Below are 16,249 nucleotides of genomic sequence, written 5' to 3'. Positions count from 1 at the left end.
GTGCCAAACAGGACAGGCATACTCTGCAGTTGAGAAAGACAAGGCCAGGGCTGATGTTCTTATTACTTGTGGGTCTGCTCCTCATGCGCTGCCAGTCAGTTTCCGCAGGATGTTATTGCGTGCAGCTACTTTGTGCTTGGTGTTCATGCAGTGTTTCCTATATGTTAGTGTTCAATCTAAGGTAACACCAAGGTATTTAGGATGGAAACAGTGTTCGAGCTCTTGGCCTTCCCAAGTAACTTTCAGTTTCCTGTTGGCTTCGCGGTTACATAGGTGGAAAGCACACACTTGTGTCTTGGCAGGGTTAGGCTTCAGGTGGTTCTCTTTGTAGTAGCTGGAGAGATCTTTCAAGGCATTAGTGAGCTGCTTTTCAACTGTTTCAAAATCTTTTGCTTGTGTGTATGCCAAGGTGTATGATGATGATGATGATGATGATGATGACGACGACCTTATTTTCCTCTCTTGCTCAAGATCCAAAGCAGCTCTTGCAACATTAAAAACAATTCAATTATTTAAACTTACTATAAATATTGGAGCCCCCAGTGATGCAGTGGGTTAAACCGCTGAGCTGCTCCAACTTGCTGACCAAAAGGTTGGCAATTCGAATCAGGGAGCGAAGTGAGCTCCCTCTGATAGCCCCAGTTTCTGCCAACTTAGCAGTTAAAAAAAATGCAAATGTGAGTAGATCAATAGGTACCACTTAGGCAGGAAAGTAGCAGTGCTCCATGCAGTCATGCTGGCTACATGATCTTGGAGGTGTCTATGGACAACGCCGACTCTTCAGCTGAGAAATGGAGAAGAGCACGAACCCCCAGAGTTGGACATGACTAGACTTAATGTCAAGGGAAAACCTTTACCTTTACTTACTATAAATATTAAAATAGAATTAAACCAACACTTATTCAACCAACTCAGATAAAATCACATAAAACAAGTTTTAGTCACTTTTAGGGAGTATTTTTCAGCTTATTTTCAACTGAAAAATATACTTTTGCAGTGTATCACGGGGTTTCTGTCTTGCAAAGCCACCGGATATAGACGTAGGTTCAGCAGCTGTGGCCTTCCAGATGTTTTTTGAACAGTAATTTCCATTAGAGATGGCCAGCACGTCCTGGGGTGAATGCAAAGCCACAATTTGCCGAGCTCTGCTGTAAAATCATATCCATCTGCAACATCATTACACATGCAGCACTCTGAGATGCTCATCTCTATCCTTTAAAAATAACTTCTCTAACCCTTATGGATATAAAAGGAGTACCCAAAAGAAAGCATCCATGGGAGTTTAGCAAGGCTTCTCATGATGAGAGGGTAGCAAGATGCGAATGCTCAGAAAAGTGCCTTACTCTTCCCTCCAGCAAGCATGAGAATATGTGCACACGTGCATGGAAAATGTATTTGATGTGTATATAATTTGGTCGTGGGGCGGGGAGCAGAACTCAGTTTCCTATTAGAGAAGAATTTGGGTTATTTCAGGCACATGTTGGGGATTCTGTTTATACACAGCCTTGCTGGAGAGACTCTTGATCACACCTGTACTGCTCTGGAACAAGGATGCCCTGGAGGCCAAGCTCATGAGTTGAAACACAGGGCCTTTGGATTTGCAGAGACAAGAGTGTCCTTGGCCACCCTTTCTTTGTTTTTTCCAATCCTCCTAGTTGAGGGGCAGTTGCAGAGGGGCCTAGGTGCTCCAAGATCAGCCAATCAGTGAATCCACTCTGGGTTTTAGTCCACATTGTAAAGGAACTATCCACTCTATTGTACTTATTTGGGGAATAGGGCTGAACACCTTGGATAGCTCCTTAAAGTTCAGATTAAAATCTAGAATTGATTCCATATTCCATTGATATAGGAATTACCATTTTATGTGTGTGTATGGGGGGCGGGGAGAGATTGAGAGAGAGAAATAAACGACAAATTTTCTTGGAAGTAATATATATTTTAGTTGAGTAATTAACATTTACCAATGTACTACCTTTCTGTGATGATGGGATTGGGTGTTCCTGTAAGGCAAAAAGCTATGCTGATGAGAGCAGTGCTACTGGTAAGGTCTCCTACATTAGATGAGAAGCAAAAGTAAAAGGTGACAGAAATAGAGTTGGAACCCTAAATGTATGTGTTTATCTGTTTATGTACCGGGATGAGAACTATAAGTCAAAGGCAGGTTTTGGGACCAAAATTATGGATTTTGATATGGCCTGCAGGTAAATTGTGGGTTATTTTGTGGAAAGGAGAAAACACCTATCCTACTTTGGGGCCAACCATCCATGGCCACCACTATGATTTCCCCACCCAGGCATTCAAGAAGGCCAGAAGTGGTGCCACAGTGGATTGAATAGGGATTGATGCTTCTTTTAAATTCTTCCAGGATAAACTAAGCTTTTGCATTTCACCACATTTTGCATTTCCTTTTTCAGAAGAGATAAATTACAGGGTTTACATTGACCAGTGGATACATGGAGCAAGAAATGACATACCCAAGCTGGGTTCAGTAAAGGAAGAAGCACTAGGGATCATTTTGCAAGCATAAGATGGATCTTGGAGTGCCCCAATGAATTTCAGAGTTTTGCCTACATGTTTGGATCCTCTTTGGACATTGTCTTGTGTATATTTGCATTTTTAAAAAAACCGCTGAACCCTTGTTCTGAACCTCAATCTTCTGACCTCAATCTTCTGATACTAACTGCTTTCCTTCCCTGTTTCTTTTATCTGTCCAGCTCTCTGCCTGGTGCTGGGCTGCATGATATTCCCAGATGGCTGGGACTCAGAGACCGTGAGGGACATGTGTGGGGAGAAGACGGGAAAGTACTCACTGGGTGACTGCTCTGTGCGCTGGGCTTACATCCTAGCCATCATTGGCATCTTGAATGCCCTCATTCTCTCCTTCCTGGCCTTTGTCCTTGGCAATCGGCAGAACGACCTGCTTCATGAAGAACTCAAAACAGAGAACAAAGGTGAGTGATACCTGCTGAATCTTCACCCACCCACCCACCACAGAAGGGTTTTTAAAATTTCCTTTTGGGAGTAGCTTTGATTCCCAGAATCCCCAGCTGTTCATTACACATCTGAGGATTCTGGGAGCTGTAGCCCCCCCCCCCCCCAACAGTAATTCCTGCAGCCCTTGCTAATACACCTTTATGGAGAGTTTCAGGTTCGATAGCCCACCCAGCCAAAATGTGGTAGAACCAGCAGGAGTGTAAATCTGGGGCAAGAATATGAGGGAATTTCCCCAAATGATATCCCCCCCATAAGCATTTCTGTTCAGTCCTCTCACATTGCAGAAAACAACACACTGAACATTGTTCAGTCATATTTTGTGTGAGTGTGTGTGTGTTTGCGTTCCCTTCGTAGCATTTCGTACCTCATTACTTTGGATACCTACACTATGTATCTAAATGCTCAACTGAAGTTTTAAGTTCCTGCAATGCTAGAAATTTGGTGATTGAAGAGGAAATACTCTAATTTTCCCCCATCCCTTGTAACTACATCCCTGGATTGTTAGGCGGCAGCATGTGGAACTGGAGCTGCAGGTCCTTGCTTTTACTTGCTTCACTTCCCCTGGTTTTGCTGGGGCTTGGGTTGAAGCCAGGACAGCCTAAGGTGCCTAATTGGAAATGTAATTAATCAGAAGAAATCTCCTGGCCTTCGGGTTGGGACCATCTGTTCAGATTAAGGAAAGGCAGCCTCGCCAGCAGGAACCCAAATGCTGGAGCAACAGTCAAAGAGTAAAGCTGGGAGGGAACCAAGAGATGAGTGAAACTGTCCTCTACCTGGCCAGCAACAACCAGATCAAAAGAAACACTTAGAACAGTGGTGCTCAACCCAGGGTTCCCAGATGTTTTTGGCCTTCAACTCCCAGAAACCCTAACAGCTGGTAAACTGGCTGGGATTTCTGGGAGTTGTAGGCCAAAAACATCTGGGGACCCCAGGTTGAGAACCACTGATTTAGATGGATTCCCCTACCTCCAGACTGTGTGGATGTCAAGGAATATGCAACAAACCCATGAATCCACTGTGTATGAGTGTATGTTGTGGAGAAGAGAAGGAAGCTTGGACTCTCAGGAAAAAGGCTATCTAGTCCATCTTCTGCCATGTAGATATAGGCCATTAAAGCATTTCCAAAATAAGGCCACCCAACCTTTGTTGAAGGCCATCAAAGATCCTTTCTGATGCTGTCTGTTCCACTGGGAAAGAATCCTGACCATCAAGACATCATTCAAAATGCTTAGGAGGATCTCCCTGTAATTTGAATCTATTTGTTCATGTCCTTAGGTCAGTGCTTCTCAACCTCTGAGTCCCCAGGTGTTTTGGCCTACAACTCCTAGAAATCCCAGCCAGTTTACCAGCTATTAGGATTTCTGGGAGTTGGAGGAGAAAACATCTGGGGACCCACTGCCTTAGGTAGATCTACACTGTAGCATTAGTGCAGTTTGATATCACTTTAACTGCCATGGCTCAATGCCATGGGATCATGGAAACTAGTTTATAAAATGTTTAGCCTCCTTGCTCAAATGTTGGTGGTGCCCTCTCCAAACCACAACTACCACAAGTCCATAGCTTTGAGTTAAAGTGATGTCAAGCTTAATTCTACAGAAGTACCCTTTGTCTCCAGACCATCAGAAGACAAGTTGCCTTCATCTTCTATCTGAAAGATTGCCTGGTCCACATTTGGCCTAAAGGCAAATAATCACAAGAAAGGAGAGCAGCTATTGGCCTCCCCTTGTCTATACGCAGGAGAATGAGCAAGCAGACATATCTGGTTGCTGGTTCCAAGCTTTCCAAGAAAGGAGAGTTGGACTGTATTTCTATTTAAGTCCTAGCTGTATATGCACATTAACATCTGCTCTTTGTATACAATCCATGCCTCTTTTTGTCCTATTTCTTGGCAGCGTACAAGGCCACTCTAACTATTCGCCTACTGCTACCTGATAACCCCTAAAAACCAGAACCTTGGCAGGACTTTTGCAAAGAAGGAATGTATACTCTAACCCAGGCATGGGCAAACTTGGCCCCTCCAGGTGTTTTGGACTTTAACTCCCACCTGACAGCCTCAGACCCTTTCCTTTTCTCCCTTGGCCACTTAAGCGGCCAAGGGGAAAAGGAAGGGACATGAGGTTGTTAGGAATTGTGGGAGTTGAAGTCCAAAACACCTGGAGGGCCCAAGTTTGCCCTTGTCTGCTCTAACCACATGCCAGCTTTCTGAGAAATCCTCCCATTCCTTTCAAAAAAGGAAAAGAAAGAAAGAAAGAAAGAAAGAAAGAAAGAAAGAAAGAAAGAAAGAAAGAAAGAAAGAAAGAAAGAAGGAAAGAAAGAAAGAGCGGGCATGATATCCATACAGTTATCAGTCCCCAGCATTCCAGCCAGAATCCGCCTCCAGGCCTTTAATGGAAGCTTGATTTACAACAAGTAATTGGTAATAATGATTGCTCCAGGGACATGGCTTAGCTGGGAAGAACATGCTTTACATGGAGAAAATACCAGGTTCAGTCTCTGGCTTCTTCTAGTTAGGCAAGGAGGGACTCTTGCCTGAAAACCTGAGGAGTAACTGTCAGTCAGAGCTGACAATAGCAACTAAAAAAGACCAGTAGATTTACTCAGTATGTGGCAGCCTCTCATGTTCCTGCCATTGTCTTCCTGCTCTGGAAGCCTCAACTATGAAATTCATGCAGATTAAATTGCTGTCAAAGTTGGAGCAACAGGAGCCCGGCTGAAGAGGTGCCAGTCATATCCAACATGTAATAGATTTGAAGTCCTGTTGGAAATAAATCAGAACTTGGTAAAGTTGCTCCTTTTACTACAACTTCCAGAATATGGATGTGCTGGCTGTAGGATGCCATGAATTACTATTACTGTTCTATTGCTGCTTCCCTTCTTTTAAGGTTATGATTTCAATTTGGCTCCATCTACACTGCCATATTTGAAACTGCATTATATGGTCAGTGTAGACCAAGCATGGGCCAACTTGGACCCTCCAGGCGTTTTGGACTCCAACTCCCACAATTCCTAACAGCCTCCTGGCTGTTAGGAATTCTGGGAGTTAACACCTGAAGGGGCAAAGTTGGCCCATGCCTGGTGTAGACTCATATAATGCAGTTCACTGAAGTGAAACTATGATATATGTGTCTCTACTGACTATATAATGTACAGTAGTTCCAAATTGCATTATATGGTACTGTAGGTGGGGCCTTTAATAATAATAATTCTTATTCTTATTTTATTACCCACCTCCCCCTGTGGCTAGCCCTACATCCTATGTAGTTCATTGAGGTACTTGAGCTCTCAGCCAGATGGTTTTTTAAGCAACCCTCCTTAAACTGCAAATCCCAGGATGCTACAGGATGTATCCATGGCAGTTAAAGTTATTGTGCCATAACTGTGCAGTGTGAAAGGATCCTTGTAGCCAGGCTCAGATTCCTAGAGTCCTAGAGTTGTAGGTAGTGTTTCCCAAACTTTGGTCTTCCAGTTGTTTTGAACTTCAGCTCCCAGAATTCCTTATGGTTCGCCAAGTTGACTGAGACTTCTCGGAGTTGTAGTCCAAGATCATTAGAAAGCCCAAGTTTGGGGGCTACGTGAATAAAAGAAGTGCTTATCCAGTAAAGCATTTGCAGTTTTGACTTTTGTGGGTTTTATTATTCATGGTTATGGTAAAAATTATTCTCTAGAGGAATCTCTAGGTCCTCCATTGTCAACTTCCTTCAGTTAGTCTGGAGGACCTAGAGCAGTGGTTCTCAACCTGTGGGTCCGCAGATGTTTTGGCCTTCAACTTCCAGAAATCCTAACAGTTGGTAAACTGGCTGGGATTTCTGGGAGTTGTGGACCAAAACACCTGGGGACCCACAGGTTGAGAACCACTGTCCTAGAGACTCCTAAAGAGAACACCTCTCTGGGAATCTCTAGGTCTTCCAGTGCAATTTTACAAACTCATTAAAACAGACACCAGCAAACTTAGTAAGCTGTTATGAATTGTGGGAGTTGAAATCCAAAACACCTGAAGGGCAGAAGTTTGCCCATGCCTGCTTTAATCCCAGCCGACTGTACAGAGCTACTGAATTTAAACTAAGACTACATGCTTCAGCCATAGTTACCAGGAGTGAAGCTCAGTGAATTCCACAGCCTCTGTTTCTAAATAATATGGCATGGGATAGGTCTGAAGTCAGAGTGGACCAGCCAGGAGGCAAACTATCCCAGGTAACATCCCGTGAGAGCCTGTGGCACAACTATGACATGTTCCAGATGGCAGCCAGGAGACTGAGGAAACCCTTGAGTGTGGAAATACAGTCAGCCTTCCATATTTGCTGGGATTAGAAGCTCAAGGCCATCATGATTTGAGCTGGATTATTTGAGAGTGTAGACTCATATAATCCAGTCCAAAGCAGACAATCTGGATTCAGAAATTGGATTATATGGCAATGTAGATCCAGCCGTAGACTCATAATGCAGATTGAGCTGCATTGAACTGGATTATATAAATCTACACTGCCATATAATCCAGTTCAATACAGTTTACCCACATTCTGAAAGTGCATTATATGGCACTGTAGATGGGGCCTTAGAGGACCTTGACACAACAGCATGGCATCCTAATTTTCTCTTTTTATATTTTCAACAGATTTTGTTGGCACTGCGGTAAGTTTTATGTATTGATGTGGCCTCCTCTTTGTTACCCTCCTCCCTTTAGTGTATGTGGGGCGTCCTAGTTTAGTTTTGTCATGTCCCACCTTCACATGTCTGTATTATGTCCAGAGGAGATTGTAGCACTGTTTGTCCAGAGGGAGAAGAAAGACGTGTGGCTGAGAAAATCAGTGTGAATGAATAAGTACATGAACGAGAGCGAATGTGACAGAGAGAAGGGTATGAAAAAAGTTTCGTGTGAAACTGAGTGCAAGTGCAGTGAGTGAAAGGCAGAATAGATGCACATGAATGAGTTGTCTCAACCCCTGTCTGTCTCTCTCTACTATCTATGGAATTGATGTCACACGTCACAGAAGCTCTGGCTTGTGTGGCTCCAACCCTTGGATCCCATGGTCCCCAGGGTTACAGTTGTCCATTCAACACTCTTTATTTGTTTCTTTGTCTCCCAAAATGAGATTTAAGGTGGCTTGCAATAATTTAAATGCAGTAGGCCTCTTGGTATGAACTCGGATTTGGTTCCAGGGCTGCTCATGGATACCAAGATCCATAGATGCACAAGTCCCATTATATATAATGGTGTTATAAAATGTTGCCTCTTATATAAAATGGCAAGATCAAGGTTTGCTTTTTTGAGTTCCAGTCTTGAGAGAAAATTGAGGTATCTATTATTATTATTATTATTATTATTATTATTATTATTATTATTACCATTATTATTTCAATAATAGAGTTAAAAGATTAAAAAACAATCCACCACTAACATATGTAAAAGGTCCATAATGAATATTCACAATTTAAAAGCTTGACTAAATGAAGATATTTCATATGCCAGCAAAAAGAGAGAAGGAAGGGCAAACTGGACTTCCCATAGAAAGGACCTCCACAGTACCCATCTACACTGATCAGTTAATGCAGTTTGAGGCTAGCTACAAACTGCGGTGGCCAAACAACAAACTCTCATAAAAACACATGAAAGAAAGCCCTTAATAAATATCAGTGCTCTATGGTTTGTATAATCACCACCCAGGATTTACTATTCAAAACCACTTTCAATTGCATTGAATGGTCACAGTCTGGGTGAATCCACAAAGCCTTCACCAAATGTGTCTGTGAAGGTGGTGGAACTGAGATCAACACCACCACCACCACCTTGTAAGTTTACATGGTCTTGTAAATCCTCAGTCAGTCTGGAGCAGAAATGATCCAGACTGGCTCTAGATGTGGTCTCGCACACCTTGCCACATACATTGTGGTGCTGCGTTTATGTCCACATGGTCCAGCCAGACATGACATTCAACTCTATTACTTCTTTCCACTGAATTCCAAGGAAGCTTCCCGAACCCTAAACCAGTGCCTGACAGCTGTGATGGACTGGATAAGGGCTAACAAGTTGAAGCTCAATCCAGACATGACAGAGGTCCTCCTGGTCAGTCATGGGGCCGTTCGGGGTATTGGGTAGCAACCTGTACTCGACAGGGTTGCACTCCCTCTGAGGGTGCAGGTCCGCAGCTTGGGGGTCCTCCTGGATTCAGCGCTGATGCTTGATCCTAAGGTGTCAGCAGTGACCGGGAAGGCTTTTGCACAGCTAAAACTTGTGCGTCGGCTGTGGCTGTACCTTGTCGGACATGGCCACGGTGGTCCACGCCTTTGTTACATCCAGACTGGATTACTGAAATGCTCTCTATGTGGGGCTGCCCTTGAAGACAGCCTGGAAACTTCTGCAGGTTCAAAGATAGGCAGTTCTAACTGGAGCTAACTACAGGGAGCATATAGCGCTCCTACTAAAGCAGCTCCACTGGCTGCCGATAAACTGCTGATCCCAATTCAAGGTTCAGGTGATAACCTATAAAGCCCTATACGGCTCAGGCCTTCCCTGTCTTCGTGATCGCATCTCCCTTTACGAACCAGCACCGGCTCTGAGATCTGCTGGGGAGGCTCTCCTCTCGCTCCCACCACCCAACAAACTAGTAAAATGTGGGCTAGACAAAACTACGGTTAGGTGGATCTGTAATTGGCTAAGCGAACGAACCCAAAGGGTGCTCACCAATGTGTCGTCTTCATCATGGAAAGAAGTGACAAGTGGAGTGCCGCAGGGCTCTGTCCTGGGCCCGGTTCTGTTCAACATCTTTATTAACGACTTAGACGAAGGGTTAGAAGGCACGATCATCAAGTTTGCAGATGACACAAAACTGGGAGGGATAGCTAACACTCCAGAAGACAGGAGCAGAATTCAAAACGATCTTGACAGACTAGAGAGATGGGCCAAAACTAACAAAATGAAGTTCAACAGGGACAAATGCAAGATACTTCACTTCGGCAGAAAAAATGGAAATCAAAGATACAGAATGGGGGACGCCTGGCTTGACAGCAGTGTGTGCGAAAAAGACCTTGGAGTCCTTGTGGATAACAAGCTAAACATGAGCCAACAATGTGATGCGGCTGCTAAAAAAGCCAATGGGATTCTGGCCTGCATCAATAGGGGAATAGCGTCTAGATCCAGGGAAGTTATGCTCCCCCTCTATTCTGCCTTGGTCAGACCACACCTGGAATACTGTGTCCAATTTTGGGCACCACAGTTGAAGGGAGATGTTGACAAGCTGGAAAGCGTCCAGAGGAGGGCGACTAAAATGATTAAGGGTCTGGAGAACAAGCCCTATGAGGAGCGGCTTAAAGAGCTTGGCATGTTTAGCCTGCAGAAGAGAAGGCTGAGAGGAGACATGATAGCCATGTACAAATACGTGAAGGGAAGTCATAGGGAGGAGGGAGCAAGCTTGTTTTCTGCGGCCCTGCAGACTAGGACACGGAACAATGGCTTCAAACTACAGGAAAGGAGATTCCACCTGAACATCAGGAAGAACTTCCTCACTGTGAGAGCTGTTCGACAGTGGAACTCTCTCCCCGGGGCCGTGGTGGAGGCTCCTTCTTTGGAGGCTTTTAAGCAGAGGCTTAATGGCCATCTGTCGGGGGTGCTTTGAATGCGATTTCCTGCTTCTTAGCAGGGGGTTGGACTGGATGGCCCATGTGGTCTCTTCCAACTCTACTATTCTATGATTCTATGACCGTCACAAGCACGGCTGATGGGAACGAGGGAAAGGCCTTCTCGGTGGTGGCTCCCCAACTCTGGAATGCCTTCCCCAGAGAGATCAAACAAGCCACTACACTATCCTCTTTCCACAAGGATCCAAACATTTTGTGGTTCCTGCATATTTTTGAGCAAGATTAGTCCTAGCCTCCCTCCCCAGGTTGTTAACTAGGACCTCGCTCAGCACTTTACCCAATTCCCAGCCTTCTGTTGCACTTGTCTTGCCTAGCACTTTATTGTTGGCCTTGCCCATTCTGAAGCCCTGGTCGTCATATCTGGCCCCGCTGATGGAGCATTTTGTAACTGGTTTTTTTTAAAGGTTTGTGGTTGTTTTGAATTGTATGTTCTTGTTTTATGTTTATTCTTTATTATGTTTAATTTGTTGTATGGTTTCTTTGCTATGTTGGAAACCGCCCTGAGTCCTCTCGAGGATATAGGGCAGTATATAAATAAAGTTTTATTATTATTATTATTATTAATCATCATCATCATCATCATCATCATCATCATCATTATATTATATGATGGTGGTAGGACCGAGAGAAGCCGATCTTAAAGCCCGAGCCAGTTTATAGAAAGAGATAAGGTCTCAAAGACAGGTTGGGCCCGAAGCATATAGGGCTTTATAGGTAATAACCTGCACCTTGAATTGAGCCCGGAAACTCAGTAAATCAGTAAACTGTGCATTTATTTATTGCATTTGTCTGCCACCTTTCTCCCAGGATGGGACCCAAGGGGGCTTCAGAAATAATTTCTAAAATGCACAATAAATATTAAAATGATTGAAACTACATAAAACAGTATAAAACACTTAAATATGTTAGAAAGATTAAAATATGCCCCCAAAAAGCCCACCCCTACTCACATTTTAAATAGGAATGTCTTCAACTACCAGCGAAAGAAAAGCAGGTGGGGACCAGACAAGTTTCAGAAGGTGGGAGCAGCCACCGAGAAGGCTCTCTTTCATGTGACGAAGAAAGATCCAGCTTTTCTTGATGCCGAATTTGGGTCATGCTCAAGTAGAACTTTACCTGTCTGCTCTCTTGTTACCATGCAGAATTAGCTAGTACTGCCTATTCCTGAATTGTGCAGAGCATGTATCGCTGACACTCTGTCTTTTCTCCACAGAGGATATAATGTAGAAGAGGCAAGAGGGCCCCAACACTCATTGGTATCTGGACTGGACTCCTCCCTCCATCCCTGCCCACCTCCCTCACTGCCTTTCCTTTGCTGCTGCCAACTGGGGGGAGGGAAACACAAAAGACGAAACCACCCAACTCAAAAGCCTATGAATTTTCTGACCTCCTCACCTACGAGCGCCTCCTCCAGAGACTCATCCATCCCTCCTGATTCGCCAGCTTTGGCTCATGCCCCCCTTCCCCTCTGCTGATCGGCTGCTGGATGGAAGTTTGACACACAGATAATGCAACCCCACCATGAACCTGATCGCTTTGGGGGAAAGGAAAAGTGAACACCGACTGTTGTGTTTCAAAGCAATGATGCCCCCCTGGGATTTTTAAAGACAAGTCTTCTCAACAGGTTCCAGCCCCCCTTTTCCCCACCCTGCAGTGCCCTCCTCACTTCCCAAAATCAAGAGTTGGTGCCAAGATGCTACTGTTGTAATAGACTCCACCAGGGCCACCTCTTTGCCTCATCTCTCCTCCTCCCACCCCCCATTTTTAACCTTTCAGCAACTTTGCTCACCTGTACGTACAGCCTTCTGGGGCCGCCCAGCACCTAAGACTGGTCCATTTGATATACTTTTGTGTGTAAATTAAATCGTCTCTGAACAGGGTAACGGTGAGCACCGAATCCCCTTCTCTTCGGGGATTTCAGCCACCAGAACTTTGCATTCTCCACTCATTCTGCCCAGGTAATGCATCCGTACATTCAAGCATACAGAGGGGAAAGTGGAGGGATTGAAGGATTGGTTGTCTGGTTTTGGCTCTGCTCTCTATAGTGAGCTCCAGCATCTCAACTTGGATGGGGAGACTTTTCAAACACTGAATGTAACCCTTGACCAGGCCCCACCCAATCATGAGAACATGGGGAGGAAAGAGGTAACGGGTAAGGAGCAAGACTCTCCTCTTAGCTGTGGACAGGAATGACAACTTGCTAGGTTGTGGTCACAGGTTGGTTCTGAGGCATATGCCTCACTCCACCTACCTCAACCACATGGTGCTCTGTCTCCTGAGTGGAAGCAACTAGGCGACACAGAGTTGAAGAAAATTGGGCATATTAGGGACTTTCACTTCCATGCCTTTGGAAGTGAGAGGATGTGGTCCTAAGACCCTGTCCATCCTGCAGAAGTAGGTTTCCACCATATCCCATGTTGTGGACTAACGGACAGGAGAAGCAAAAGTCAAAAGCTGCCACCATCCCATCCATTCTTGGAAAATAGGACATAGATGTCCTGTCCCAGATGTCTGCTCCTCCAGACAGCCATGTCCCAACAAAGCCTAACCCCTATCCACAGTTTTGGGTGAATATTGATCAGGTACCTGATCAGGTAGATGTCAAAACTTGTGCAGGGGAAGTTTCCCTACCAAGGTGAGGCCAAACATAGACTAGTGTTGCAGAGTATTTCAACCTGTGGGGTGTCCCTTTCCTTGGTCACACTGCCGCCCAGCTTCCTCCCCACAGTAAGGATTGGCATTATATGGCTGTGGCACAAGGCACAGCTGCCTTGGCAACAATCCCCAAGAATATCTTTTTCACAGAGCCAAGAACACTACGGGCATAGAAGAGGTAGAGAAAACATTTTTTTCTTTGTCAGAGTCAAGAAAGAGAGAAAGAGGGGGGGGGGGGGAGATCAGGTAACCAAAGGAGAGGTCAGAACAAAATGCCAACACGGCTTAAGCTTATTCTAATAGCCAAGGCAGAAAATCCAAATGCTAGTAAAACTAATCTGAATTGACCATTTGTCAAACGTTTTAAGAGAAATCCTAAATCGGCTGCCTGAAGTGAGCTACTTAACCCTTGTCAGGCAGTAGGACCTTTGGCAAATGGTGTAAATTTACAGACACAAAAAAGAGCCTGAAGCAGTGCTTCTTAAGCTATCCAATGCAGCAGACTAGCAAAAGGCCAGCATCATATTTGTGCACATTGGCTACAGTTGGAAACTGGAAAATTGTTGCAGATTGGCAAGTGGCTCGTTGACTGGCACTAGCCCGCAAACCTCTCCACTGATCCAGTGCTCAAGTCTAATTTTGTGTTGCCTGGAGGCCTAAGAAGTCCACACACACACAACCCAAAGTTCCCATTCCAATATACACTTTAAAAGGAATTGTTACTGGAAGCCTCCAGAAAACACATTATTCCCCTTAAAACACTGTGTGCACTTTAGTTACTTTTGCATCCAAATATGTTTTTTCCATAACTGGAGGTGGACCGATATCCATTTCAGTTTGGGGAGTGCATAACCTACAACAAGTCGATGTCTCACCAAGTCTCTGGACAGTGCTAGAACCTAACCCTTCAAGCAAAGGAAATCTGCATAAAACCCTAATGTAGCATTAAGGTCCAGGGACCTCTATATGAAGTGACAGCACGAGACCTGTGGTAGAGTCATAAGCTGTTTAATAGCTGCTGGGAAAATGGGAGGGAGACGGTGCTGGAGACTGGTGCTAGGAGAGCACTTCCCTGATGAATCCTCCACTCCTCAAGCTACTGTTTGATGCTGAGATGAATATGTTCCCTCTCACCAGAATAAACAGCTGCTTCAGAGGGTATTTTCCAGCAAGTAAAAGAAGTAAAGAGTTAACCCCATTCCCCAGACACCATGGTCATTTATTGGATTTCCACACACAGTTCTTAAACTGTGGAAAGATTGGCAATTAGGAAAATATCTTGTTTGTCCCCAGGGGAAAGAGCCAGCATGGATTTGGGAAGGATGCTTCATCAGTGTATTTGCACAGCAGCAACAGTGTCTTGGTCAAGTCACTAGGTTTGCCAACCCATGAGCTCTTTGACCCTTCACAATTAGAGCAGTGCATGATCCCACTTTGAGCAGAGTTTACAGCTTGTTTTAATACATCTGAATGCACTGACAACTGGCTGCTAAGGGCAGAGATGCCATCTGGAAGAGCTCAAGGCGTTTGCTCTTTCCCTGACGTCCTAAAGCACATCCAGAGCAGAATTACACGAACTGAGGAATGTAAGCAACCAACGGGTGCAGGCAATGTATGTGGACTGAGCTGCTCCAATCCCCATTCACAAAAGCTATTGTCAGTGGTATCTCCAGGGCAAGATTTTAGGTCACAAGTCTAGGGACCCACTCATAGGAGAGGCCACAGATGAAGTAGAGCTGTCTTGGAACAGTTTGAAATGAACAGTGTTAGACGCAGTCCCCACTAAGACCATTACATCCAGAACCAAAAATTGCCACTGGCCTTACTCTCTGACATGCATGCTTGGGCTGGGAGTCATCTTTACTTAACTCAATGGGACTCAGATTAAAACACAAGGCTGGACTGTAAAATGTAGACTCCCAAAACATCAGGGAATCATTATTACATGGGGAGGGAGGGAGAGACAAACTTGGCCTATCTTGTGGACCCAGTTGTGTCCATCCGTACACATGACCTCTTTATAATTCACACATCTTGCTTTGGTTTCAGTCATTCCAAGGAGGTCCAAAACACCTTGGGAAAGGACCAAGGAGCTCAGAAGGGAGGGAGGGGCATGAAGAAGGCAACTCCACAGGCTACCTGGGCTCTCTGGCATCCTGGGTGTAAAATTACTCCATGCTGGAGGAGGAGGAGGTGGGCGGCAGGGAGGGCGAGGGCAAGATGCAAATGTGTAACATGTTGGAGAAATGGGATTGCTGCTGATTGACAATGGCAAGGCTGGTGGAGGAAGGAATACAGTAGCTGTAATATATATCTGTATTTTAGTACAAAAACAAAGTTTGATACAGTGTTTCACAAAACCTTAACCAGAAAACATAAAATTCAAGATGGATTGGACTGGACCAGGACCTCTTGCATTCATGGAAAAACAACAGTCCTTTTGTTTTACTTTTGGATTTGGGGCGGGAGGCATGGTACCAACAGCTTGCTGATTCCTCCTTATGTCTACGGATTTATGAGGCCTGTGGGGAAAGGAGCACTTTGAAACAGGTCAGATTTGTGTGTGTGTAATTATGTGTGCATGTGGTGGCTGTGAGATTCTGGGAGTTCTGGTCCAAAAAAGTAACATTTCAGAGCTCTTTGCTGCAAGAGAGCAAAGTGCAATGCCTTTGAACAAGGCTTCATGGAAAAATCTCATTGCACAAACATCCATCCATCCATACAGATTATATGAGTGAAATTTTTCCTGAACAGAAATTGTGCATTCAACCATTACTTACAACACAACTTCAATTCAACAACATTTTAAAGGTGGAAACCCAAGATGCTAACTGGCTCCATCATGTACACAATCCTGCCTGAATCCATAAAGTTTATATTCTCATCCCAGGAAAACTTGTCATTCAGATAGGGACATAAGGGAGAATATTATTCAGAAGTGTTTTCATTCTCTCCATATTTTATTATA

At 44.6% G+C, this 16,249-nt stretch overlaps 1 protein-coding gene across 2 annotated transcripts in view; it reads left to right on the top strand.

The window, feature by feature from the left end:
• lhfpl4 (LHFPL tetraspan subfamily member 4) overlaps nt 1-15,683 on the top strand; it is a 91,440-nt gene extending 75,757 nt beyond the window's left edge. Inside the window, exons 2-4 of one of the 2 annotated variants that reach the window (XM_003217911.4) lie at nt 2,715-2,951; nt 7,607-7,623; nt 11,840-15,683. In XM_003217911.4, the coding sequence (XP_003217959.2) occupies nt 2,715-2,951; nt 7,607-7,623; nt 11,840-11,848 (263 nt within the window). In that variant the 3' untranslated portion in view covers nt 11,849-15,683. The remainder of the gene's footprint in view (nt 1-2,714; nt 2,952-7,606; nt 7,624-11,839) is intronic. The other variant, XM_008105548.3, reaches the window with a different exon arrangement.
• Nucleotides 15,684-16,249: the final 566 nt, after the last annotated feature.

The sequence above is a fragment of the Anolis carolinensis genome, chromosome 2 (genome assembly GCF_035594765.1).
Source record: "Anolis carolinensis isolate JA03-04 chromosome 2, rAnoCar3.1.pri, whole genome shotgun sequence".
NCBI classification, from domain to species: Eukaryota; Metazoa; Chordata; class Lepidosauria; order Squamata; family Dactyloidae; genus Anolis; species Anolis carolinensis.
The sequence above is the reverse complement of the archived record's forward strand: the minus strand, read 5'-3'. Positions and strand labels throughout refer to the sequence as shown.